This window comes from Orcinus orca, chromosome 2 (assembly GCF_937001465.1).
Source record: "Orcinus orca chromosome 2, mOrcOrc1.1, whole genome shotgun sequence".
Taxonomy (NCBI): Eukaryota; Metazoa; Chordata; class Mammalia; order Artiodactyla; family Delphinidae; genus Orcinus; species Orcinus orca.
The window spans coordinates 52,149,559-52,175,324 of NC_064560.1; the positions used below are offsets into that span (position 1 = coordinate 52,149,559).

Consider the following 25,766-nt stretch of genomic DNA (forward strand, 5'->3'; position numbering starts at 1 on the left):
GGGTTCGAGCCCTGGTCTGGGAAGATCCCACATGCCGCGGAGCAACTAAGCCTGTGAGCCACAACTACTGAGCCTGCGCGTCTGGAGCCTGTGCTCCATAACGGGAGAGGCCGTGACAGTGAGAGGCCTGCGCACCGTGATGAAGAGTGGCCTCCACTCGCCACAACTGGAGAAAGCCCTCCCACAGAAACAAAGACCCAACACAGCCAAAAATAAATAAATACATTTATTTAAAAAAAAAATCAGTGCTTAAAAACTGATTTTCACCTTTGTGATGGGCAGCGCCAGCCCCAGGCCTGGGCAGGAGGGGCACAGAGGGGAATGTGGGCTCAGGCGGGGTTGGAGCCGCCCTGCAGGAACAGCCAGGCTGGCAGCATCCAACACTGGGGTCCGCAGTGCTCCCAGGCTCACGGCCAGCATCCTGTGATGCCCCAAATCACTCTCAGTGAGTCTGTTCTCCCTCAAGTCCCCAGTCAAGGACCCTCCTCTGGGGGGTGTGAGCTGTGTGGGGCAGTGAGCCCAGAGTGGGCAGCACCTGAGAGTGTCAGCCAAAAGGGCTCGGCCCGTCCTGCATCACAAACACACATGCTGTCTTGTTGGTTTATATGTTAAATTTGCTACACTTTTTTTTTTTATTGGCCACACCGCGTGGCATGCAGGATCTTAGTTCCCCAACCAGGGATCGAACCAGTGCCCCCTGCAGTGAAAGGTCTAGTGAAACCACTAGCCCACCAGGGAAGTCCCAAAATGTGCTACACTTTGAAGAACTTATTAATCAGAGTACTTTCTAAAAGGTATAAAGATACGACAACAAGAATGATTATTTTAGCATCACTTGAAAGAGCAAAAATGGAAGTAATGACTGGTCCACAGATATGGAATTGGCCAAATAGCCATACTTCATCCATACAATACAATATTCCAAAGTGGCTAAAAAAAAAATAATGGGGTTGGGGTCATCCCTGGTGGCGCAGTGGTTAAGAATCCGCCTGCCAATGCAGGGGACGTGGGTTCAAGCCCTGGTCCAGGAAGTTCCCACATGCCGCGGAGCAACTAAGCCTGTGCGCCACAACTACTGAGCCTGCACTCTAGAGCCCGCGAGCCACAACTACTGAAGCCCATGAGCTACAACTACTGAAGCCCGCACGCCTAGAGCCCATGCTCCGCAACAAGAGAAGCCACCACAGTGAGAAGCCCGCACACCGCAACGAAGAGTAGCCCCTGCTTGCTGTGACTAGAGAAAGTCCTGGCACAGCAACGAAGACCCAATGCAGCCAAAGATAAATAAATAAACTTATAAAAAAATAAAAAAATAATGGGGTCACCTATCCACTCAGGTGGGAAGACAGCCAGCTTGTCTGTGTAGTTCATTGACTGCCTCCTGGTCCCCCACCCGGATGGAGTCACTCATTCACTGAATCCTCACAAAATCTCTAAGGAGCAGCAGCATGACCCTGAGTTACAGCTGAGGAACTTAGGACATGAAGGGGAGGTCGTCTGACCAAACATCATTTGCTCCGTGGTTGGCAGAGCCAGGATCCAGCCCTGGGACTTCTGATACCCCCGAGTCCTTTCCAACTTTATACCGAAATGCCCATGATTGGGGGATGCTCTGGGGCTTGCTTCCTGGGCCAATTATCTGGTAAGGTGTTTAGAGAAACTCTCACAGTGCTACACTGATAACCAATAAAAATTTATGACAGGCACTACAATATCGAGTGTTTCCACCCAAGTGAGCTTAAGCCACTAGTCCTAACTCTGCCAACGCTTAAGGGGGAATCCCAACACGTCCTAGCTGACAGGGCACTTTACAATGTCCGAAACTCAAGGAGGTTTGCAGATCAGACCACACAGTTACAGAAATAATGGAGAAACCTAAAAAACAGCCCCACGGCCTCACTGCTGATCTTCTGCCCAGCCAGGCGCTTCCTCACAGCCAGGGTGCTTCCGGCTCTCTAAGGGCATTAGACCTTGGCCTGTGTAGTGTCACTGTCAACGAGGGCAGGGACTCGGGAGGAGAAGGGACAGATGCAGGGACAGGCACGTCCCTCAAGTAATGCCCCGTGGAATGGCAATTAAGTGGATGTCCTCAGCGCCACGATGAAGGACCTGCCTAACAGGAGGGCCAGTGCTTGACTCCTGCAACCAGCCACATACCTTCCCACACCAGCTGGCCGGCACAGCATGCCGCCCAGGTCCCCAGGTCAGAACCAAGAGATAATGAACTCGTTTGTTACTTCAATGGTCATAGTTATCCCTGGGACGTGCCCCTGGCCTGCTGCAGCCTAGAGCTCCAGCCTCAAAAGGGTGCATGATTCTTCCTAGTAAAAGGACAGCTTTACCAACAGTTTCTTACGGAGGTTCTGGGTCAGCAAAGCTTATTTGATTTGTTGCTGGAATTCCTTTCTTGGAACCCATCACTTTGAAGGCAATGGCCATATCTTAAGAAACGTGGGTCCTGGCTATATGCAAAGTTTACGTGTTTGCTGAATGCAACAATAATTAACCTCTGACATATGTTTACTTTATTGCCTATGGAACAGTGATAAGATGGTTATGAAAATAAGAGAAGGGAAATTCAATACGCATTGGGATTTCCGTCCCGAATGCGAACCGTTGTTTTCTACGAGGCCTCGCATGCCTTAGTTAGAAGCCTTAACTAGAGGAAATCTGCCCGGCACTGATAATCCACGGGGTGAAACACAAGCCCAACCCGCAGACAGAAGGAAGGAAAAGCCTGGCTCAGAGGAGACAGCAGGCCAACCCACAGCAAGGCCAGCATGGTGGGGACCCCACAGCGGAAGGAGCTGTCACCACGTGTGCCACACGGCAAGATGGGGGATTCGGATGGAGTCAACACACAGGTCTCCCGTCCCTGTCACGTGGGGTCAGGGAGGCAGCACGTTCCCCAGACCCTGGACTCTCACATCACCTCCTCTGTTTACAGTTGTAGCTGCTGCTTTGCACGAGAAACACAAAAGCTTCAGCTGTTTTCCCTCGAATCACTCTTTGCAACAGTGGGAGGTGGATGGACGCGTGAGGGGTTGAAGCGACCAGCCTGAAGCCACTTTGAGCAGAAAGCTGTCACCTGTCTAAAACTCCATCCAAACCGAACATGCTAACAGCCACCGCAAATCACGGCCGGGGCAGCACAACCAGAATCGCTGGCAGTTAAGAGAGGCGAAACGTGGGTTTACCTCTGAGAGTTTGATGCACATGTTTTCCTGCCAACCTTCTTCTGGTGGAGATTCTGGAAGGAACACCCAGTCGGCCCCACAGGCCAACGCACTCACCAGGGCCAGGTACCTGCACGGAGACAGCAATGACCTCGTGGGGCTGCTCAGGGCACCCTGAGCTCAGGGCCGGCCCCGGCAGACAGGACGCCGCTGGCTCCTCGGGAACCCTTCCTGGCACCTTCGTGCTAGGGTGCGGGGCCCCGCAGGGACTGTGCTATCGGTCCTCTCCATCCCCGTCACATCCGCACGTACGTACCCGCAGTGCCTCCCCATGACTTCCAGGACGAAGGTCCTCTGGTGGCTGGAAAAGAGATAAAGGAAACATCCACTTAGCACCACCGGGAAAGCAAACAGAAACGCCTGCTTTGTGTTTCCAGCAGGTACCTGAGCTGCCCCGCAAATGACCCACTTTCTACACAAGCAAATGCTATTGTGAGTGTGTTTCAAGCTCTTTCCAGCAAAGGGGCTGCAGCAGCGAGAAGCACCTCCCGGTTGTGTTTTATAGCAGGTGTGCTTGTGCCAGACACGCTCATGCTACCAGGACACGTGTGTGCTCTTCCCAAGACAACGGCTCTGCTGGGCAGCGTCAGCTGCTTCTCGGGCCACAACCGTGGGCTGGAGACCGCCCGCAGCAAGGCAGGACACGACAGTCACAGAGTCAGGTCCACACCCGGGGACCACAGCCTTTCCACAAATGGGAAACTAACCACCACCAGTGACCCTGGGAACCCGAAGGGGACATGGTTTTCCACCGGTCGCAGTTCCACTGGGCGTGGCCCTGAGACAGTGGCAAGTGCCTCATCCACGAAATGGAGGCACGTGTTCCATTTCCTCTCTCATGTGGCTTTCGTGAAAGTGCTTCGGAAACCCAAGGGCTCCACAGAAGGCATTATGGTAAAGGTTCTGCCATGAGTCCACAGCACGGGGACAGAAGGTCTCTGCCTCATCTACATGCTGGGAAACCCACAGGTGAGAAGCGGAACAGGTGGGATGCTCGCCCAGCTCTGATGACAGCTGTGCAAACTCGGGGCTTTACTTTCTGTGATTCCTGCAGGAGAGCTTTGGGTGGGACTTTATGTACTGCTTTGTCTTTTTCTTTTTTCTAAATTCTCTCCAATGAACACTTTTTTCTTTTACAATTGGGAAGCAGTGACTTTTGAAAATTGAAAATAAAAAGTAAACCAATACAAAATTGTTTCTAATATCAAGTGACAAGGCTTGTGGAACCTTCCAGAGTGGGCACTGAGGTCTCCGCAGCCCATGTCTCAAGCCCAGGGCCGCCTGCCTGCCCGCCCACCCACCGGGTCCCCATGGCCACCACCTCTGGGCAGTCGTCATGATGGCGTCCACCACCTCGATGATGCGGTGCAGGGCAGAGTCCGTGCCGATAGTCATGTCGGTGCCGCAGAAGTCGTTGTCGATGGAGCCCACCATCCCCACCACGTTGAGGTACCCGTGCTTCTGCACCTCCTCCGTGTTGATCTTGCCTGTGGAGGGACAAGCCGCATGCCCAGGATGACACGGGGAGGGGGGAATGCACGCTTCGACATGGGTTTCCTACCCACTGCATCAGATCTGTACACGACCTGATCCTGCATACTGACGGAGAGAAAAGCCACACAAAGGTGGAGCTGGGGACAAGATAGGAGCAGTCATTTGACACCCAGACAAGAACACCGACCCAGGCATAAAAATTAAAGGAAGGAAGGATCGCACGCTGCAATCGGTGGATACAATTTGACTTCTGTCTGGCAACGGCCTTGGAAAACGGCCTGGCTCCGAATAAGACACGTCACCACCCCAGATCTAAGTCTGAAAGAACATTGTACAACTGGTATATTGACTCCTTACAGGCCCATGGGGGCTAATTAGTTGGTAGAGATCTACTTAGCGCTCTCAGGAAAGACCACCGGGGATGGTAGAGCTGCTTAAATGGGACCAGAAAGGTCAAGGTCAAGGGGGAGGCAGCTATCCCTCTCCTGAGTTACCACCCCAGGCGCCTGTCTTACACCAGAGCACGGTGCAGAGACATCGTTAGGTCCTTTGCTGCTGGCGTCTGACAGCCCCTCTCCATTCCCCAAATAGATGTCACAGAACTTGGGGTCATCGCTTTAGCGCAAGTTTACACTTTTTATAAGGTTGCTATTAGTTCAATTTGCTTCCACTGGCCATATTTTATATTAAAGTGGAATTTTGTAACAACATGTTTAAAAGACAAAAACCACAGAATATATAGGTTTCTTGAAAATCCCTTCCTATGATAAAGGACCATTCAGCAGCAGGTCGTTACCATCTAAATTTAAGTCTTGTAACAACTGATAGAAAGACCCCAGGGGAGCTGGGGGGGGCAGCCATGGGCGTCTGAGGACAGGTGTGAGCCAGAGCCACACACATGGCTGTTTGGCTTCGCCTCGAGCCTCTGACCCTCCTCTGTAAAGTGGGGATCGATACAAACCCTCTCAGATGGTCGTCACGAGCAGTGCACAAAACCGCCTATGTCAAAAGTGGAGCCATGCCTGGCACGTAGGATGGCGGAATGAATGTTATTCTTATTACCGTTACTGTCATCATTTGAGGCACGAATATAAGTGCTGAGGTGGCGACTGTAAGATCTGCATCGCCACCAGCAGCAAATACCTCTGGGACAGTTAAGCAGGCAGAATGTATGAACTCAAAGCTCTCTGAGGGGATGGGGAGACAGAGCCCTACGAGAGTAATGTGCGTGGAGACAGAGACACACCCTCCCGGGCCAGCTCCTCCAGCAGCCCACTCCACTCCTTCCGGAAGATATTGGCCCCGGTGAGACTCCCGTCCCCGCCGATCACACACAGGTTGGTGATGCCCAGCTGAAGCAAGTTATGAGCAGCCTTCAAGCGGCCTTCCCGAGAACGGAAGTCCTTGCAACGGGCGCTGCCAATAATGGTCCCTCCCTGGAAAAGAAAGAAAACCGTGTTTATCTATTTCCTCCCATTTGGACAGAAAGATGGACAGATTGGTGCATGCGAGTGCTGATGTAAAACCACAGGGCTTTCAAAGCATAGGTTTCCTTCCTTTTCATTTTTTGAATCGATCAACTGTGAAAGTTTAGAGTTTTCCCATTTTTAGCTCTACCCCAGAATTCAATGGCTAAAGACACTGCATCATTCCCAAGGGAAACAGAGTAGGGGACGGAAACAAGGATGAACGGCAGTCATCAGCTAAATGCGTGGAGCTGAAGAGTCTGCAAGGTAACAACAGCTGTCCCGTGGGGAAGCTGCACCAGCACAGGGAGGGCTGGACCCCGCACACTCTCTGAGCCTAAGACGGGCCCAAGGCCGGTCAACAGCCACAGCCAGAGAAGCACTGTGTCCAGCGGCCCCAGGTAATAAGACTCCCCTTCTGTTAGTCAGGGCTCCCCACAAGTGCCAGCAAAGTAGAAATCTGTGAGCCAAAGGGATTTATTTTTGCATGAGATCTGCCCCACCCCTCCCTGCCCACACCCCTTTTTCAAGCTTAAATCTTAGCTGGATTATCCAAACTTCTGGGAGAGAGAAATCATGATTTTTCATACTTTGTTTTTCAAAAGCAAAGGATCCCTAGTTGTATATAGAAAAATTCAGGATGCCTTTACACAAACCCTGCACACACTGATAAAACTTCAGTTTGTGCATGCCCTTCCAAGTGCACGCCTGCTTCATAAAGCAAGGTGCCCATCAGCAGAAGTGATCCTGGGTTAATGATGACGGGTGTGACAGGGGTGACGTCAAGACCTGGCACAGCACCGGGAAGCCTGGGTAGAAGGTGCAGGGTGCAGAGCAAAGATAAGCCAGTCCTCCGGACTTTGATTTGACCAAGAGCGATTAGAGGGTCACATAATTTCTATCAACGGGAAGTCAGCAACCCATAAACATTGAGGAGATATCATGGACAGGGCCCCAGGAATGAAACCCAGGACCGAGTGGGTTGCAAAGAAGTGGACACCAGTCTCTCTTTCTCTCTCTCTCTCTCCCTCCCTCCTTCCCTCTCTCTCTCTCTCCCTCCCTCCTTCCCTCTCTCTCTCTCTCTCTCACTCTCTCACACACTCTCACACACACACACACACCCCAACCATACTTGTATTTCGTATCTTTCTTCACAATCACCATAGTAGAGTGGAAATGCTCTCCTCACACGTGGGTTTCCTGTCTGGAATTCAGATGACAATGTCCTGACTTTTTGCAAATATTACTCTACCTAAGTATCCATGGTTGTCCAACTTTCCTTCAGCCTCTTCCCAGGAGTAGTAGAGCAAAAAGCCTCAAGTGCAGACTTAAGAGTCTGTGACGGCATTTCAACTCACACCCCACTAGCATCCGCCCCCGCCCCCCCAGCTTTACTGAGATGCAATTGACATACAACATTTGTAAGTTTAAGGTGCACACTGTGATGATTTGATACATGTATATATTGTGAAATGATGACCACCATAAGATTAGTTAATACCTCTATCAATCCACATAGCTACCTTTCTGTGGCGAGAACCTTCGAATATATAATACAGCATGGTTATATTTTTAAAGGTATAGAACATGATAACTCAATATTGGTGCACATTGTGAAATGATCACCATGATCAAACTAATTAACACCTCCATCACCTCATCTGGTTACCTGTGTGTGTGTGTGTGTGTGGTGAGAACATTAGTCTCTTAGCAACTTGAAAGTATATAATACGGTAGTGTTAACTACAGTCACCACGCTGTACATTAGATCCAGAACTTATTCATCTTATAACTGGAAGCTTGTGTCCTTTGACCAGCACTTCTGCAACCCCCTCAGTCCCTGGCAACCACCATTCTACTCTGTTTCTCTTGAGTTTGCCTTTTTTAGATCCATGTATCAGTGAGATCATGCAGGGTTTGTCTCTCTGTGTCTGGCTTGTTTCATGTAACATAATGTCCTCAATGTTGTCCTACATTGCTGGACTTCCTCTTTTACGGCCAAATAATATTCCGTTTACATCTATATACCATATTTTTTCATCCCTTCTTCTGTTGCACTAGCACCTTCAGAGGGAATGGGACCGATCTCTTTTCTTTCAATTAAAAAAATACTCAACATGAGTCACACATGAATACATACATTTCAAAAGATCAAATCGCAAGAGCTTTTCATGAAATCCATTCCTTCCATGTAATCTCTTTATTTCTCAACTGACTTGGAGTCTTCACTAAGCTACATTGTTCCAGGAATTTATTACGCATGAAATATTCAGGCAAGAGGTTCCTTTAAGTTCCACGTGAGCAACTGTTTCGCCTGAAGTGATTACTTCATCCTTGTGCACACCAAGGAAATCAGCCCTGTCTGGGTCAGGGCAGAACAGGGATGCTGTGTTCCCACTAAATCCACAGCCCCTGGAGGCTGCCAGTCGGGATCTCTCCCATGCTTTGTTACACTGATGCCAAATGACTCCCAAAACCCAACAGGCAAGGAGATTTGCCACTAAACACACAGCACCAACAAACCAAAACTGCCTCAACGTTAATCTGCTCTAAAAAGATACCAGATCTCCCCCTTCAAGTGCCACTAGCCATCCCATGTAACTTTTTCTTGCAAGGATAATTCCTTAGTGTGCATGACGTAGAGCTTCTTAAAAAATTTAATTAAATGGCAAATTAAGAATGTTATCTTTCCATGCGAGTAGATAAGAATGATGCCAGGCAGCACTTTAATCTGTTGTAGGTATTACTGGAGCATAAGCACAAGAGGTTTCAAACCGAAGAGTTACTCAGAGAGAGAAGCAGGATGGAAGCTCAGCACGTACCACTTGCAGGATGCTGGAGACACTTTCCCAGTCGGCTTCCACAATGTTGCTGCCACCATCCACCATGCCCTGGTAACCCTGGGGGAGGGAAGGAACATCTTTTTAAGACTGGGTTCAACTGTGTTGAGACATTAACTGATCCATGAGTTACGTCAAATGGAAACTCCGATGACAATGAATCCAAATTCCTAAGAGCCCTATGGTGAGAGAACACAGCGTAACACTAGTGCTCCTGCCAAGCCCTACATTGTGGGAAAGCCTCTTCAGTTTCAACTCCAACACTGGGAATTTCCACCCAGACTCCTCCAGAGTAGCACAGGGAGTCAGAGAGTTTGCCTGGTGTCTACTGGCTCCTGAGAGATTGAAAAGGGACGTATTTACCCTAACACTGTTGGTGACTCAACACAGACTCACGGAGAGCAGTGGTGTCAATCGCACCACGTACAGGAAAGCATCTGCCGGGTAATCCGCGACTCTCCACACACGTGAAATAGGGTCTAAAAGCACAGCTGGATGTCACCCCATCCTCATCTGCCTTACCTTCCAACTAGTGCCAGTTTACTACACTGAGGGGAGACCCTGAGTAAATCTGGACAACGATGCACATTTGACCAAAGACAATTACATTTCAACTCTAAATGCATCTCATTCTCCTCACAGATTGTCCAAGATCAAGAAGGATCCTGCACCACAGCTAAGACTTGGCACGGCCAAATAAATACTTTTTTTTTTTTTTAAAAAAAAAAAAAGGAATGACAGAAATGTTCATTTGCATCTCTATCTATGTGACTCACCTTCCAGGGCATTTACCCCTGAAAAGGAATAGGCATTAGCCATTTAGAAAAGTTTATCATAATAGATTATTGTTGTGGATTCCTATCTCCTGCCTAGCGAAAGTCAAGAGGGAAGGAAAAAAGGAACATAGATTTTTAAAAATGAAACAGCCCATGGAGTATGGAGCAAAAATTAATCAACAGTGCAGCCACCTTTATGGGTGATCAATTTGCATATTTATAGGTGTAAAATTTCCAACAAAATATAATACATATTATATATGATATATGACATTATAATTCTTATGTATAACACTATGTTATAAAACCTAACACTAGATTATAGACATTATTTATATATTTCATATATAATATACACATATTATATATCATAAACTTTTGTAAATGAACCTGCTCTCAGCTTCTCCCTTTTCTATTTGATTCCATGCTCGTTCCCTTTCCTAGCTGTCACATATTAACACAAGACTATACACACATGCACATGTGTATTTATATATTGATACATTATATATAATAAATATCATTCATTATATACAGTATAATTATATTACACACATTATATTAATTATAATACAGTACATATAATGTCAATATTGTATAGAAATACATCTATACCCATGTGTGTGTGTACAGTCTAGTGCTACACACGTGACAGATGCTCCCTCGGCCTCAGGATGGGCTGGGACAGGGACTCCCACAGCCTGGCCTTCACGGAGAAGCAGTGGAACTTCCTCCAGACACACCTCGGTCCAACTCTAAGATCGCTTTTATCTTTCTGTCCCCATCTCCCTTCTTTCTGGAAACCATAGACGGTGTACATTTTTAGCCTGTTCCATTTAAAGTACTGAGCCTGGTATGGCTGTTACCATGGAGGGCAAGGGTGACAAGCGTGAGTGTGATGTGATCCAGCACCCCCATCCCCCAGAGAGAGAGCACTTATCAGAGGTGCTGTTTAAGTTGCATCCCGACATGTAAGCCACCTGGGATAGGCTGGCCCGCAGACCACCCTGCCGCTCCAGGAGTGGAAGCAAAACAAGGTCCTCTCCTCTTCTAAGTGGCCCCCAGGGAGCTTCTTTCCACAGAATATTAAAAATAGGTAGACAGACAGATGATAGGCAGCTAGACAGTGGCGGACAGATAACCGACAGTAGGTGACAGGTGACTCGGATCAGAGATACTGGCAGAGGATAGCCGGGAGAGAGAGGGAGAATGTGGCCTTAGGGCTGCCCTTTCAACGACCTCTCCCTCCTCCAGACTCCCAGGCCTCTGGTGGGAATGACGCTCACCCTGTGTGCACAGGGCAACTGAACAAACCACAGTCAGTGGACGTTCGTTTCCAAGATGCCTGGGAGGCAGGGAAGGAGAAGGCGAGCAGCCCCGGGGCCTGGGGCCAAGTTTCAGACCTTCGGCTGCTGTGCTGACATGCACCCTGCAGGGAGGGGTGATGTTTAATCATCCAAACCCAAGTGCTTCTGAGAATGAGACGAAACTTGACGGTAATTCAGTCCGAACAGCTGGCACAAAACCAGACCGACTCTGGCAGAGCAGGATGGGGAACTGGGCTGACCCGAAGGCCTTGACAAAACAGATAGTGAAAATCTTCTAATGCCTTCACACTGATAGCCACCGGGGAGATTTCTGCACACTCAGCCCTAGGTAAATAAAGAGATTAGGGAACCAGTCCCCTAGTCTCCTACAAGGATGCTTACAAGGATGACGTGGACATAGCTACAGGGTCAGGGACTGCCGTGGGGCCGTGTCAGCTGTGCAGGTGACAGCAGCAACTTTTAGATGATTCCTGCAGCACCTGCTCCTTAGCCGAGCACCTGGACGGTTAGCTGCTTAATATCTGCCCTATGGGGAATGGAAACATTTCCTTTCCCTTGATTATTTCTGAGAATTTAAATACGGATCTAATAAAAAACATCTGCAAATCCCTTTGCTCCTACAGTGAGAACATGGCAAACCGTTCTCCAGACCAGAACGCTTATTCTGAGAAGTAAAACGTTCTCCAGAAAGAATCTGCTTATTTTGTGTAGCCTAAATACATACAATAAAGAAAGTGACTAAGAAAGTGGATGATTTTGCGAGTGTTGCACTCAAAGCAGCTCTCTATTGTGCCCATGGGCTGGGTCATAGGAAATGACACACTCACTGTAGTTTGTGAAGTTGTTAGGCCCATGGAACATCTGAATAACAACTACCCACTACAGTTTTAAGTTGTCTTTTGCTAACACAGAAGATGTTACTAAGTGAGGGAGACTAGTTTTACACAAATGTACCATGATTTACAAATTCAGAGGAGGTTTTGCAAGTCTCCTTAGAAGGTTGAACACTCACTGTGACACAGCCAGAGCCCAAAATACTTTCCCAAATTCTGTTTTAGGATCCGCCTTCCGAGCCAGTTCTACGATTCACACAAGAAAGGCAAACCGTAAGACACTGGCAGCCACGCTTAGCTTTGGACCAAAAGTAACATTGTCTCGTTGGTCCTGGTTCATAAGGTGACCCCAGGAGACCCTCGGCTGGTTGTATCAAATCCAGCGCTGATCTGTCTAAGAACATGCCAGAGGCTCTGAAAACATCTTGACTTCTTGTCTGGGATTGTTTTGAGCAAAACAGGCACAGTCTCTCAAAGGATTATGTAGGAGACGCTGCCACATGTAGGGGTATTTATAGGCATTTGTTAAATCTGTTCTAAATAGGGTAAGAGTTAGACCACCTGAGGGTGGCTTTGGCTTATAAGAAATCGCAGGTGAACTGTTTAAAATTAAAGACCCAGAGGGAAATTACGATCTTGCGCTATGGCAAAGTTGGCTTTTTAAAAAAATTTATTTTTAATTTATCTCATTCTGAGAGAAAAATTACAGTTTTATGCTATAACAAAGTTGGCTTTAAAAAAATTTTAATTTATCTTATTTTCATTTTTTCTGGGAGGTATATATCTATATATAATTACGGTATCACTAGTGTTTGCATTTGTCCAGACTCAAACCGTACATATTTACTATGTACAGTCCCTTGTATATTGATTATACTTTAATAAAACTTAAAAAAGATATTTGCAGTATATACCAATTGAAGACAAAGGTGAAGGTGAAAGAAAATTACTGGTATTTTAACTCTGCCTGATGGCAACTTTGCCTTCATTTTTCTGATTACTTTCAAAGAGACGAAGTCTAATAGCCCACCTCTAGTGCTTTCTACTTATAGCCCACTGAATTAGTTGAATTAAATACAGAAGCTTTAAGGCCAGTTCTTGCACTGAAGCCAGGTAAGATGCTTCTGCTCCGTTCAGTCTTGGCTTTTTGTTTCAGAAAACTGTCGGATGGGTCCCCATGTCTTCTCAACTTAGTGATGCTTTTCCCAAATCCTGGATTCTTCAGTCAGCAACTCTGTCTGAATGTCAAGCATTCCAAGGACCAGAGGAAACAATCGCTAAAAAGATAACAGTATCTAGAAAACACTTTGGAAGTGTGTTATCACTGACATTCAGAGACTTCTCCAGGGGTTCCAACTAAATACCTGTGTTTGTTTCCTACAGAATGAAGGTTTTCCAAGTTAATTCCTTAATAAACTTTTCGCTTATAGGATTTAAGAGCCAGCACATAGAGGGGTTGGCTCTGACCTGCTCAAGGGTTAGTAAGTGCACTGTGCCGAGCCAGGTGTGGGTGCAGGAGAGACAGGCGGTGACGGCTCTCCATGCTGATGGTTTTCAAGGTTTGGGAATCATGAGTTTATTCAGCGCATAGGAGACTCATGCACAGAACCTCAGATCACACACTTCCTCCCTCACCCAGAGCCTGCTCGGCCCCCACTAGGTTCTAAATGCACAGACGCCCTGGTCCAGGGAACCAGGTCACTCCTGCGTGCTGATTTCACAGCTTTGGGGAAAATGCCTTTGGGTTTGTCCTTGGTGAGATGTGGTCAACTCCAAACTTCTGAATGGGTTACAACACTACGAGTCATGGTACAGCCCTGAACTTTGTGCTTTTGGAAACCCAATGATTTATTGAGCCCTCTGGTGCTATTAGATTTCTTCAAGCCAAAGCTCATAATACACAGTTCCTGGTATGTTATAAACCAAAAGTCACAGCAGGACAAAGCCAGTCGCATAAGCCAGCCCTCTTCTCTCACAGTGAATTATGTACTTAATTAGTGGTATCAGCTGGCAGGGCAGAGACAGGGAGGGAGGTGATCTTTTCTGCAACTTGGGCACTAAAATGGTTCCTAGAACTAGGTGGTCTAAGCCCAAGGCAGATGTTGACGGTGTGAGGATCAAGCCAGATCACATGGGAAGGATTCAGCTGGACCTGGCAGGGGGCAGGCATGCAGTTAAAAAGGGTGCTCAGGGGGCTTCCCTGGTGGCGCAGTGGTTGAGAGTCTGCCTGCTAATGCAGGGGACACGAGTTCGGGCCCTGGTCTGGAGGATCCCACATGCCGCGGAGCAACTGGGCCCGTGAGCCACAACTACTGAGCCTGCTCGTCTGGAGCCTGTGCTCCGCAGCAGGAGAGGCCACGACAGTGAGAGGCCCGCGCACCGCGATGAAGAGTGGCCCCCGCTTGCCACAACTAGAGAAAGCCCTTGCACAGAAAGGAAGACCCAACACAGCCAAAAATAAATAAATTAATTAATTTTTTAAAAAAAGAAAAAAAAGAAAAAGAAGAAAGGAAGGTATCAAGTAGAGAGTATCTATAAAAAAAAAAAGGTGCTCAGGGCCGTAAGAGTTCACTCTTCCAGGCGTGCATAAGCCAGCCTGCCACCAAGAAGGTAGGTCTCACCCTGCATTCCCCAGGTCATCCACCTTTTGTGAATTAATTTAAAGAACTCAACCAATCCAGCAAGGGGCACGTCAGCCAAAGGGCCCGGCGGCCCCGCCTCTCTCCCAGCTGCACAGGAAGCTTCTACCTATACCTTCCGGCATCGCTGTTACAATTTTTAGACAGGCGGTTAGTGGTTAAGGAGTTCTGTCTTTAAACAAGTTAAAATGCAGAAATGGTACGTGTAAAACCTCAAGGAAATGAGACAACTGGATTCTGGTCACTTCTCTTGGCCTTCACGGAAGTACTGGGGCACAGGTGAGGGTGGTGACCGCAGGCGAGAGCTAAGGGGTGACAAAGCCAGACACGTCCCCAAAGTTGACCTTCTAACCTGCTCTCTGTGCGGGTGGGTGGCTTTACCATCTGTCCTGCCCACACATCCCAGGATCACAGGACACCCAGCAAAGCCACCTGCATCTCCCTCCCTCCCTCCCTCCTGCTCGAATCCCCTGCAGGGACGAGCCCAGGGTTCCGACAGAAGAGCAGAGATGGTGGTGGGATGAACTGGGAGATTGGGATTGAGATATATACACTAATATGTATAAAATAGATAACTAATAAGAACCTGCTGTATAAAAAATAAATAAAATTAAATAAAATTAAAAAAAAAAAGAGCGGAACCTCAGCTTCTGGGCAGGACTGCCCATGCTGCCCTCGCTGGGAAAGTGAGTTTTTGTTGTCCTTTGGTCACAATGTGACATTTCTCACTTGAAAAATTGTGAAAGCGGGCAGTTCACCATATACAAGAAGAAAAATAATGTGCCTTTGTGGCAAACAGAGGCAAGGAAGGGAGACAGGGTACCAGTCTATTAACTGACAACTAAAGCTTGCTCATCATCATAGGATGCCAGGCCGGGATGCTCAGGGCCCTGACCAAGTGCAGCTCAGATTCCAGGCTGGTCCGAGAGGGACCCAGGGCTCCAGTGAGAAAGCCGCTCACTGGACCTCCTGTGATGGCCGAGGAGACCAGAACGTTAGCTCCTAATCTTGTTCTGATGTCCCTGTTCTTTTACAGTAGGAAGTCCTGACTCACCTCACCCATTTAGAATGTGTTGTTTGTAATAAGAAGATTAGCTGCTGAAAGTGATGCTCTACTCCTAACCTTTCTTCAATGGGTGACGATGGGTGGGCCTGATATTCACAAATGCTGGGCTTGAGGAGGGCCAAGCCGTTACGAGTTCTTTTAAAGAGGAAAGACTTTTAAGTTAGTCATAGATAAAGAGCTATAATAAGAATAATGACTTCTTTTAATCTGCAGGAAAATCTGCACGTAATAGGATGTTGACCCTGCATATTAAATGAAACACATCTAGACTATTTCTGTAGCCGAGATCAGAGCAGGTAACTTAAGGACTCTCCCCACCCTGATTCTCATCCACCTAAACCTGGGACAGTCCACCCTGAGCACAGTCTTCTGCAAAAGGTATGTAATGTACTCGCCCTCACTGTCTCCAAGAAGCTTAAGGCACCTGTATCTAAGGAAAACCCCTATCTTAAAAGGAAAAAACAAATAAATCTACAAGTGGCTTGGTAGGTGGAAAGAACGGGTTAATCCACACCCCACCCCAACCCTCCCCGGAATGGCGCCCAAGGGCTGGCATGTATCACACGTAGACTTGTTCCAGATTTACAGCAGGCCCAGTGGCAGCCAGACAGAACAAATCCCGTGCCAGACCTTTAGCAGAAATACCAGTGTTTCCCGATCAATATGCTTCCCACATGCTTTCTACTCAAGAAAAAGCCAAAAAACCTCCACTTAAATAATTGATGCTGACCTGTTTAACTGGTTTGATGTTGGTAACCTGGAAAGCTCTAGCTGAACTTAGAAACTAGACTAGGCATGGACAAATGTGTTGGATAAATTACCAAATGATTCTTTAAAAAAACACACAAAACCAAACGTCTTCTAAATTTGAACCCCAGTGGGTATAGGATGGTGGTCCCCAGCTAGAGGACATCTGCTGACATCTGGAGACATTTCCGGCTGTCACTGCTGTGGGCTTGGGGGTGGTCCTGGCTTCCGGTGGGCAGAGGCTCTAACCAGGATGCACAGCCCAGCACCTGCAACCCCCCAGATCCTCCAGCTGCAGGTGCCAACACTGCTGCGGCCAGGAAGGAAGCCATGCCTGACGGGATGTGACCCAGACTGCAGACATGTGGACGTCCACAGTCCTGAGACGGTCCACAGGGAAGTGATTCACCTGAGCCCCTAGTTCTGTGCCTGGCAACAACCAGAGGAGTCGAAGGCACCTGTAGCATCATGGCCCCCTTGCCCGGTTTGTGCACAGATTTTTTCCAAGTGCAGGAAGGGTAAATATGATTTTCACCAGACAGACGAGGAAGCAGGGCCAGGTTAACGTGTTGATTCCCAGCCATTGGCTACATATGTGGGTCCACAATCGCTTCCCCAAACCCTAGGGGCGGGAAGTGTGCCAGAATTTTGAAGGCTGGGATTTTAAGAAGCAGTATGGACATTACGTGTCACCTAGCACTGTCAGCAGCGTGAACAAGCCTCCCCATTCCCCTCCTGCCCCCTCCACCGCCCCGGGGACAGTCACACTAGAGGGCGAGTCCGGGTTACATGCAGCTCCACCAAGGATTGCTGCCCAAATGAGTTCGGGAAAAACTGGCAGGTTTTAGAGATTTTTGGATTCCAGAATTACAGATGCAGAGTCGTTACACCTGTAGTGAAGGGATTATTGGATTTAGGGAGATAATGTTGATACTGTCAATGCCCAGGCCCTGGGTTGAGTGATCCCTGAGGCAAGGCTGACACTGAGGACCCCCTTCCATGGGGACGTAAACAACAGGCCCTGTCCACTAGAATCACTCTTTTTGGGGTGGGGAGGGGGTGTCATGAGAAGCACGGCATCACCTCCTAACAGGCGATTTCGGTTCAACTGTGTCCACCTCTAGGCTGTTTCTATTTCCCTCCAGAACATATGAACCTCAAAGTTCTGACCATTCCTAGGGCCGACCCACAAAGGCTGTGCTCAGTTGGATGCTGTGAGATGCCCGTAAAGCGGTTATCATGAGAATCAGACTCACTCCGATGCTGCTCCACACAAGGGTTCTCTTTGGCATCTTCCTGACGGAGGAACCACAGAATTCCCTGCTCCCTTAAAGGGGGTGTATCTGTTCAGACTCAGGATGCCTTACGGCCCACCTGAGGGTGGGCAGGAAGCGGGGCTCCCACCGGCCGACCGTCCCCTCACCCCCACTCACCCTCATCCTGAGAGGACGTGAAGAGTGCAGCCCCAGGACATCAGGAATAAGATCCCCGTTACCCAGGAGTAAAGTGGGCCCAGGAGCCCTTTCTGGTTGGCAACGTGGGAATAAGTCTGGCTTCTCTGTGTCGAGATTTCTCCAAAGTGAGCCCAAATGTTCTTAAAAGGGAGTCCAAGTGTTGGTAGGCTCAGTCCCACCTGATACATCCCCCTTCAATTCCTTCATTTTGAAATGTACAAAGTCTGGTAGGTATAAGTCAAAATATACCACAATGTCCCCAGAATACAGACACAGCCGCAGGACACAGTGCCAATAAAAAACTAAAACCAAAACAAAACAAAAACAACAAAACCCTTTGATCTGAGAAAGATGATGTAAAGTTGACCAGGCACTACATTGGTTGCAGTACCCACAGGTGCCCCACCCCCCGACTCCTCCCACCAACTTTCATGCCAAACACAGATGTGGCCCTTGGTTTAAGGCAGGGCATCACTGATGCATCCCACGCGATGTGGCATGTTGAGCAGCATCCCTGGCCCACGAGATGCCAGTGGCACCACCAGCCCCCTAATAACAGGACGATCAAAGACTGTCTCCAAGGCACCAATGTCTGGGGGTGAGACATGCCCCCATCACTGGTTTGATGGGGGTGTGAGCTCCCATCTCAGCCCTGCCAGCACCGAGGACTGACACAGAGAAACTGAACCACCCACAACCAGTCCGCTTCCTCAATGACGTAACTAAACCGACTTCCTTCCCTTCCCTCCTGGACCTGCAAGTTGGTCTTGAAGATCAAATGAGTCACTGTAGGGATGGAACTGCATCCCCTCCAGGGAGGCAACAAGAAGGGCAGTGGGCTAGGTGATCAAAGGTTTCCTGGGGAACAGGCTGCAAACCGGAAGCCTAAGGACATTCGTCTACTGCAAGTCTGAAAGCATTTTGTTACTCGGAACAGAAAAGCCTGATCTAAGGGTGCTCCACCCTCAGATGTTTAAAGCACGTTCACTCACCAGGCCAGCCTGGGGTGCCTTCTTTCAATTTCTAGGGCAGAGCAACCCCTCCCCAAAGTAAAATAAAACAAAAAGGCAGAGGAAACTGTATGCCAGGCACACTCTCCAGTAGCAGCAGGAAAAGAATCAGCTTCAAGGTCAGAGGAAGGGGAAGAAGCAAGGTACGCGAGTTCATCACGGTGGCTAACGTGCTCCCTCCATGTTAATGGTGGGGCCATGGCTGCCAGGCAAGGCCCAGGACAGACGGGCATGAGGGCAGTTTGACCCTAAACATATCCCAATAGAAAACAACAAAACTATAGCTCTATAAAGGCTTTGATAAGACCCACTGTTTCAACATTGTCCAAATCAGGTGAATACAAACCCCAAGCCCACAGAAACACAGTTTTAAAAAGCAAACCGGGAGGAGGAACCAAGATGGCGGAGAAGGACGTGCTCTGACTCCCTCTTGCGAGAACACCAGAATCACAACTAGCTGCTGGACAATCATCGACAGAAAGACACTGGAACTCACCAAAAAAGATACCCCAGATCCAAAGACAAAGGAGAAGCCACAATTAGACAGTAGGAGTGGCGCAATCACAGTAAAATCAAATCCCATAACTGCTGGGTGGGTGACTCACAGACTGGAGAACACTTATACCACAGAAGTCCACCCACTGGAGGGAAGGTTCTGAGCCCCGCGTCAGGCTTCCCAACCTGGGGGTCCGGCAACGGGAGGAGGAATTCCTAGAGAATCAGACTTTGAGCGGCAGGGGTAGGGGGAGTTTGTGGCTCACCATGGGGACAAGGACACTGGCAGCAGAAGTTCTGGGAAGTAATCCTTGGTGTGAGCCCTCCCAGAGTCCGACATTAGCCCCACCAAAGAGCCCAGCATTAGCCCCACCAAAGAGCCCAGGTAGGCTCCAATGTTGGACTGTCTCAGGCCAAACAACCAACAGGGACGGAACCCAGCCCCACCCATCAACAGTCAAGTGGATTAAAGTTTTACTGAGCTCTGCCCACCAGAGCAACAGTCAGCTCTACCCACCACCAGTCCCTCCCATCAAACCTCTTAGATAGCCTCATCCACCAGAGGACAGAGAGCAGAAGCAAGAAGAACTACAATCCTGCAGCCTGTGGAACAAAAACCACATTCACAGAAATACAGACAAGATGAAAAGACAGAGGGCTATGTACCAGAAGAAGGAACAAGATAAAACCCCAGAAAAACAACTAAATGAAGTGGAGATAGGCAACCTTCCAGAAAAAGAATTCAGAATAATGATAGTGAAGATGATCCAGGACCTTGGGGGGTGGGGGGGAACAATGGAAGCAAAGATCGAGAAGATACAAGAAATGTTTACCAAAGACCTAGAAGAATTAAAGAACAAACAAACAGAGGTGAACAATACAATAACTGAAAACTACACTAGAAGGAATCAATAGCAGAATAACTGAGGCAGAAGAACGGATAAGTGACCTGGAAGACAGAATGGTAGAATTCACTGCCAAGGAAAAGAATAAAGAAAAAGAATGAATAGAAATGAAGAAAACCTAAGAGACCTCTGGGACAACATTAAATGTAACAACATTTGCATTATATGGGTCCCAGAAGGAGAAGAGAGAGAGAAAGGACATGAGAAAATATTTGAAGAGATTATAGTCGAAAACGTCCCTAACATGGGAAAGGAAACAGCCACCCAAGTCCAAGAAGCAGGGCAAGTCCCATACAGGATAAACCCAAGGAGAAACATGCCGAGACACCTAGTAATCAAATTGACAAAAATTAAAGACAAAGAAATATTATTGTAAGCAGCAAGGGAAAAATGACATAACATACAAGGGAACTCCCATAAGGTTAACAGCTGATTTTGCAGCAGAAACTCTACAAGCCAGAAGAGAATTCAGCACCACCAAACCAGCTCTACAACAAATGCTAAAGGATCTTCTCTAAGTGGGAAACACAAGAGAAGAAAAGGATCTACAAAACAAACCCAAAACAATTAAGAAAATAGTCATAGGGACATACATATCAATAATTACCTTAAACGTGAATGGATTAATTGCTCCAACCAAAAGACACAGCCTTGCTGAATGGATACAAAAACAAGATCCATATATATGCTGTCTACAGGAGATGCACTTCAGACCTAGGGACACATAGAGACTGAAAGTGAGGGGATAGAAAAAGATATTCCATGCAAATGGAAATCAAAAGAAAGCTGGAGTAGCAATACTCATATCAGATAAAATAGACTTTAAAATAAAGAATATTACAAGAGACAAGGAAGGACACTACATAATGATCAAGGGATCAATCCAAGAAGAAGATACAACAATTATAAATATATATGCACCCAACATAGGAGCACACCAATACATAAGGCAACTGCTAACAGCTATAAAAGAGGAAACTGACAGTAACACAGTAATAGTGGGGGACTTTAACACCTCACTTACACCAATGGACAGATCATCCAATATGAAAATAAAAAAGGAAATAGAAGCTTTAAATGACACAATAGACCAGATAGACTTAACTGATATTTATAAATATTTAAATATTTATAAATATTTATATTTATAATATAAATATTTATATTTATAATATAAATATTTATATTTCCATCCAAAAACAGCAGATTACACTTTCTTCTTAAGTGTGCATGGAACATTCTCCAGGATAGATCACATCTTAAGTCACAAATCAAACTCAGTAAATTTAAGAAAATTGAAATCATATCAAGCATCTTTTCTGACCACAACACTATGAGATTAGAAATCAATTACAGGGAAAAGAACGTAAAAAACACAAACACATGGAGGCTAAACAATACGTTACTAAATAACCAAGAGATCACTGAAGAAATCAAAGAGGAAATCAAAAATTACCTAGAGACAAATGACAATGAGAACATGACAATCCAAAACCTATGGGATGCAGCAAAAGCAGCTCTAAGAGGGAAGTTTATAGCTATACAAGCCTACCTCAAGAAACAAGAAAAATCTCAAATAAACAATCTAACCTTACACCTAAAGGAACTAGAGAAAGAAGAGCAAACAAAACCAAAAGTTAGTAGAAGGAAAGAAATCATAAAGATCAGAACAGAAATAAATGAAATAGAAACAAAGAAAACAACAGCAAAGATCAATAAAACTAAAAGCTGGTTCTTTGAGAAGATAAACAAAATTGATAAACCATTAGCCAGACTCATCAGGAAAAAGAGGGAGAGGACTCAAATCAATAAAATTAAGAGATGAAAAATGAGAAGTTACAACAGACACCGCAGAAATACAAAGCATCCTAAGAGACTACTACAAGCAACTCTATGCCAATAAAATGGACAACCTGGACGAAATGGACAAATTCTTAGAAAGGTATAACCTTCCAAGACTGAACCAGGAAGAAACAGAAAATATGAACAGACCAATCATAAGTAATGAAATTAGAACTGTGCTTAAAAATCTTCCAACAAACAAAAGTCCAGGATCAGATGGCTTCACAGGTGACTTCTATCAAACATCTAGAGAGGAGCTAACACCTATCCTTCTCAAACTCTTCCAAAAAATTGCAGAGGAAGGAACACTCCCAAACTCATTCTATGAGGCCACCATCACCCTGATACCAAAACCAAACAAAGATACTACAAAAAAAGAAAATTACAGACCAATATCACTGATGAGTATAGATGCAAAAATCCTCAACAAAATACTAGCAAACAGAAACCAACAGCACATTAAAAGGATCATACACCATGATCAAGTGGGATTTATCCCAGGGATGCAAGGATTCGTCAATATATGGAAATCAATCAATGTGATACACCATATTAACAAATTGAAGCAGAAAAACCATATGATCATCTGAATAGATGCAGAAAAAGCTTTTGACAAAATCCAACACCGATTTATGATAAAAACTCTCCAGAAAGTGGGCATAGAGGGAACCTACCTCAACATAATTAAGGCCATATATGACAAACCCACAGGAAACATCATTCTCAGTGGTGAAAACCTGAAAGCATTTCCTCTAAGATCAGAAACGAGACAAGGATGTCCACTCTCACCACTATTATTCAACATAGTTTTGGAAGTTCTAGAAAAAGATCTAAAAGGAATCCAAATCAGAAAAGAAGAAGTAAAGCCGTCACTCTTTGCAGATGACATGATACTATACATAGAGAATCCTAAAAATGCCACCAGAAAACTACTAGAGCTAATCAATGAATTTGGTAAAGTTGCAGGATACAAAATTAATGCACAGAAATAAACCCACGCACCTATGGTCAACTAATCTATGACAAAGGAGGCAAAGATATAAAATGGAGAAAAGAGAGTCTCTTCAAAAGTGGTGCTGGGAAAACTGGACAGCTACATGTAAAAGAATGAAATTACAACACTCCCTAACACCATACACAAAAATAAACTCAAAATGGATTAGAGACCTAAATGTAAGAATGGACACTATAAAACTCTTAGAGGAAAACACAGGCAGAACACTCTGACATAAATCACAGCAAGATCTTTTTTGATCCACCTCCTGGAGTAATGGAAATAAAAACAAAAATAAACTAATGGGACCTAATGACACTTCAAAGCTTTTGCACAGCAAAGGAAACCACAAACAAGACGAAAAGACAACCCTCAGAATGGGAGAAAATATTTGCAAACGAGTCAATGGACAAAGGATTAATCTCCAAAATATATAAACAGCTCATGCAGCTCAATATTAAAGAAACAAACAACCCAATCCAAAAATGGGCAGGAGACCTAATAGATATTTCTCCAAAAAAGACATACAGGTGGCCAAGAAGCACATGAAAAGCTGCTCAACATCACTAATTGTTAGAGAAATGCAAATCAAAAGTACAATGAGGTCTCTCCTCACACCAGTTAGAATGGGCATCATCAGAAAACCTACAAACAACAAATGCTGGAGAGGGTGTGGAGAAAAGGGAACCCTCTTGCACTGATACAGTCACTATGGAGAACAGTACGGAGTTTCCTTAAAAAACTAAAAATAGAATTACCATATGATCCAGCAATCCCACTACTGAGCATATACCCACAGAAAACCAGAATTCAAAAAGACACATGCACCCTAACGTTCCATTGCAGAACTATTTACAATAGCCAGGTCATGGAAGCAACCTAAATGCCCATCAACAGACAAATGAATAAAGAAGATGTGGTACATATATACAATGGAATATTACTCAGCCATAAAAAGGAACGAAATTGAGTCATTTGTTGAGACGTGGTGGATCTAGAGACTGTCATACACAGTGAAGTCAGAAAGAGAAAAACAAATATCGTATATTAACTCATGTATGTGGAAGCTAGAAAAATGGTATAGATGAACTGGTTTGCTGGGCAGAAGTTGAGACACAGATGTAGTGAATGTATGGACACCAAGGGGGGAAAACCGCAGTGGGGTGGGGATGGTGGTGTGCTGAATTGGCGATTGGGATTGACATGTATACACTGATGTGTATAAAATTGATGACTAATAAGAAACTGCAGTATAAAAAAACAAACAAAAGAACAACTAATACTAAACTTTCTTTGGGTTATTTCTATGGAAATATGTTAATATATGTTAATATAAATGTTTCAGACATTACCTGAAATTTCTAAAAATCTTATATGTTTTTTCAGAACTCTAATGGTTTTCCATTAGATGATTTCATAAAAGTGCTAAAAGATCAACATGAAAAAATAATTATTAATTACATGGGACTGAGTGAACTGAAGAGGATGATTATAATTTTTGTGACTTTCTGTTTGAATAAAAATAAATAAATAAAAAGATAAAAAGCAAACCTAAGCCCAGGAAAAAACATCTTTCCCGCAAACGATAAACACATGGTCATTTGGACCAACGAGCAAAACCTGTGAGCAGTTACTTCTCAAGTAGAGAAAATGACTCAGTAAACAGACTCTGGAGCCCCGGCCAGCTCTCAGCAAGGTGGGCCACACACACAGAACTGGCAGGGTTGGTGCCACCTGTGTGCCTGGCATGGGCCTGGGATGGAACGAAGAAATCACTTTGGCAAGACACACTGAGACCCGTTAGGACGACCACCGCTTTTAGCTCGGCAGATGCCGTATCCTGGGATCACAGCAACGATACAAAGCATAGAAGAGCTTCAAATATTAACCTAGAGCTTGCTGTGTTAGGATAGTTGAAAAATGGGCAGTGACCTAAATGTTGCCGGTGGCATAGGAATGCAAGGATCAAGTAGCTGAGGGGTCAGGTAAATGATGAGACATCAGGTTGATGGAATTTTACACAGACATTTACGCGATAGTTGTGGAATGTACGTTAACACATACAAAATTGTTGTAACATACTGGCAGGTAAAAAACATAGTATACAAAATACATTTGCTATGGTGCTAATAATGTATATATTTCCTTCCGGTATTTCACATGTATTACACTGGGAAGAATCAGAATAAAACACTAACAGTGATTTTGGAAGAATTAAGCAATTAAAAAAGCCATTCTCTTATTTCCATTTTTAAGCTTTATTCTGTTTTATAAATTTAAAAACTAAATATGTTATTTTTTCTAATAGTTTTTGAAATAAATCATGTGGTCCAAGCTGTATGGGTGCCTTCCCTCCAAACACAACTTACTTCTAAGCTGCCAGGACCTTAAAAGCAGGAGATAATGGGCCATCTGTTTGCTTTCAGATGCTTCATTTTGAAGTTAAGGCATAAAGAGATACTAGGGAGGTGGTCTGGGTTTTACATTAATGATGAAAAGCCCAAAGTAGCCACTCTCCCCCCCATTCAGCTTAATGTTTATTCAAATTCAGGTCCCATTTTTAGTGACCATATCACTTCTGTAAGGAATGAGAACTGCAAATAAATACAACAGTTTGATATCATTAATCCTACAAGAACAC

At 45.7% G+C, this 25,766-nt stretch overlaps 1 protein-coding gene across 3 annotated transcripts in view; it reads right to left on the bottom strand.

Annotated features, from left to right (window-relative positions):
* Positions 1-25,766, bottom strand: part of PFKP (phosphofructokinase, platelet) — a 238,214-nt gene that overhangs the window by 197,873 nt on the left and 14,575 nt on the right. The window contains exons 1-7 of one of the 3 annotated variants that reach the window (XM_049705463.1): positions 24,478-25,210; positions 20,897-21,003; positions 9,019-9,096; positions 5,977-6,166; positions 4,558-4,723; positions 3,493-3,537; positions 3,198-3,306 (exon numbers count right to left, since the gene is read on the bottom strand). In XM_049705463.1, coding sequence (XP_049561420.1) covers positions 3,198-3,306; positions 3,493-3,537; positions 4,558-4,723; positions 5,977-6,166; positions 9,019-9,084 — 576 coding nt within the window. In that variant the 5' untranslated portion in view covers positions 9,085-9,096; positions 20,897-21,003; positions 24,478-25,210. Of the gene's footprint in view, positions 1-3,197; positions 3,307-3,492; positions 3,538-4,557; positions 4,724-5,976; positions 6,167-9,018; positions 9,097-20,896; positions 21,004-24,477; positions 25,211-25,766 lie in introns of those variants that run through there. The other 2 variants (XM_049705462.1, XM_049705461.1) reach the window with 2 other exon arrangements.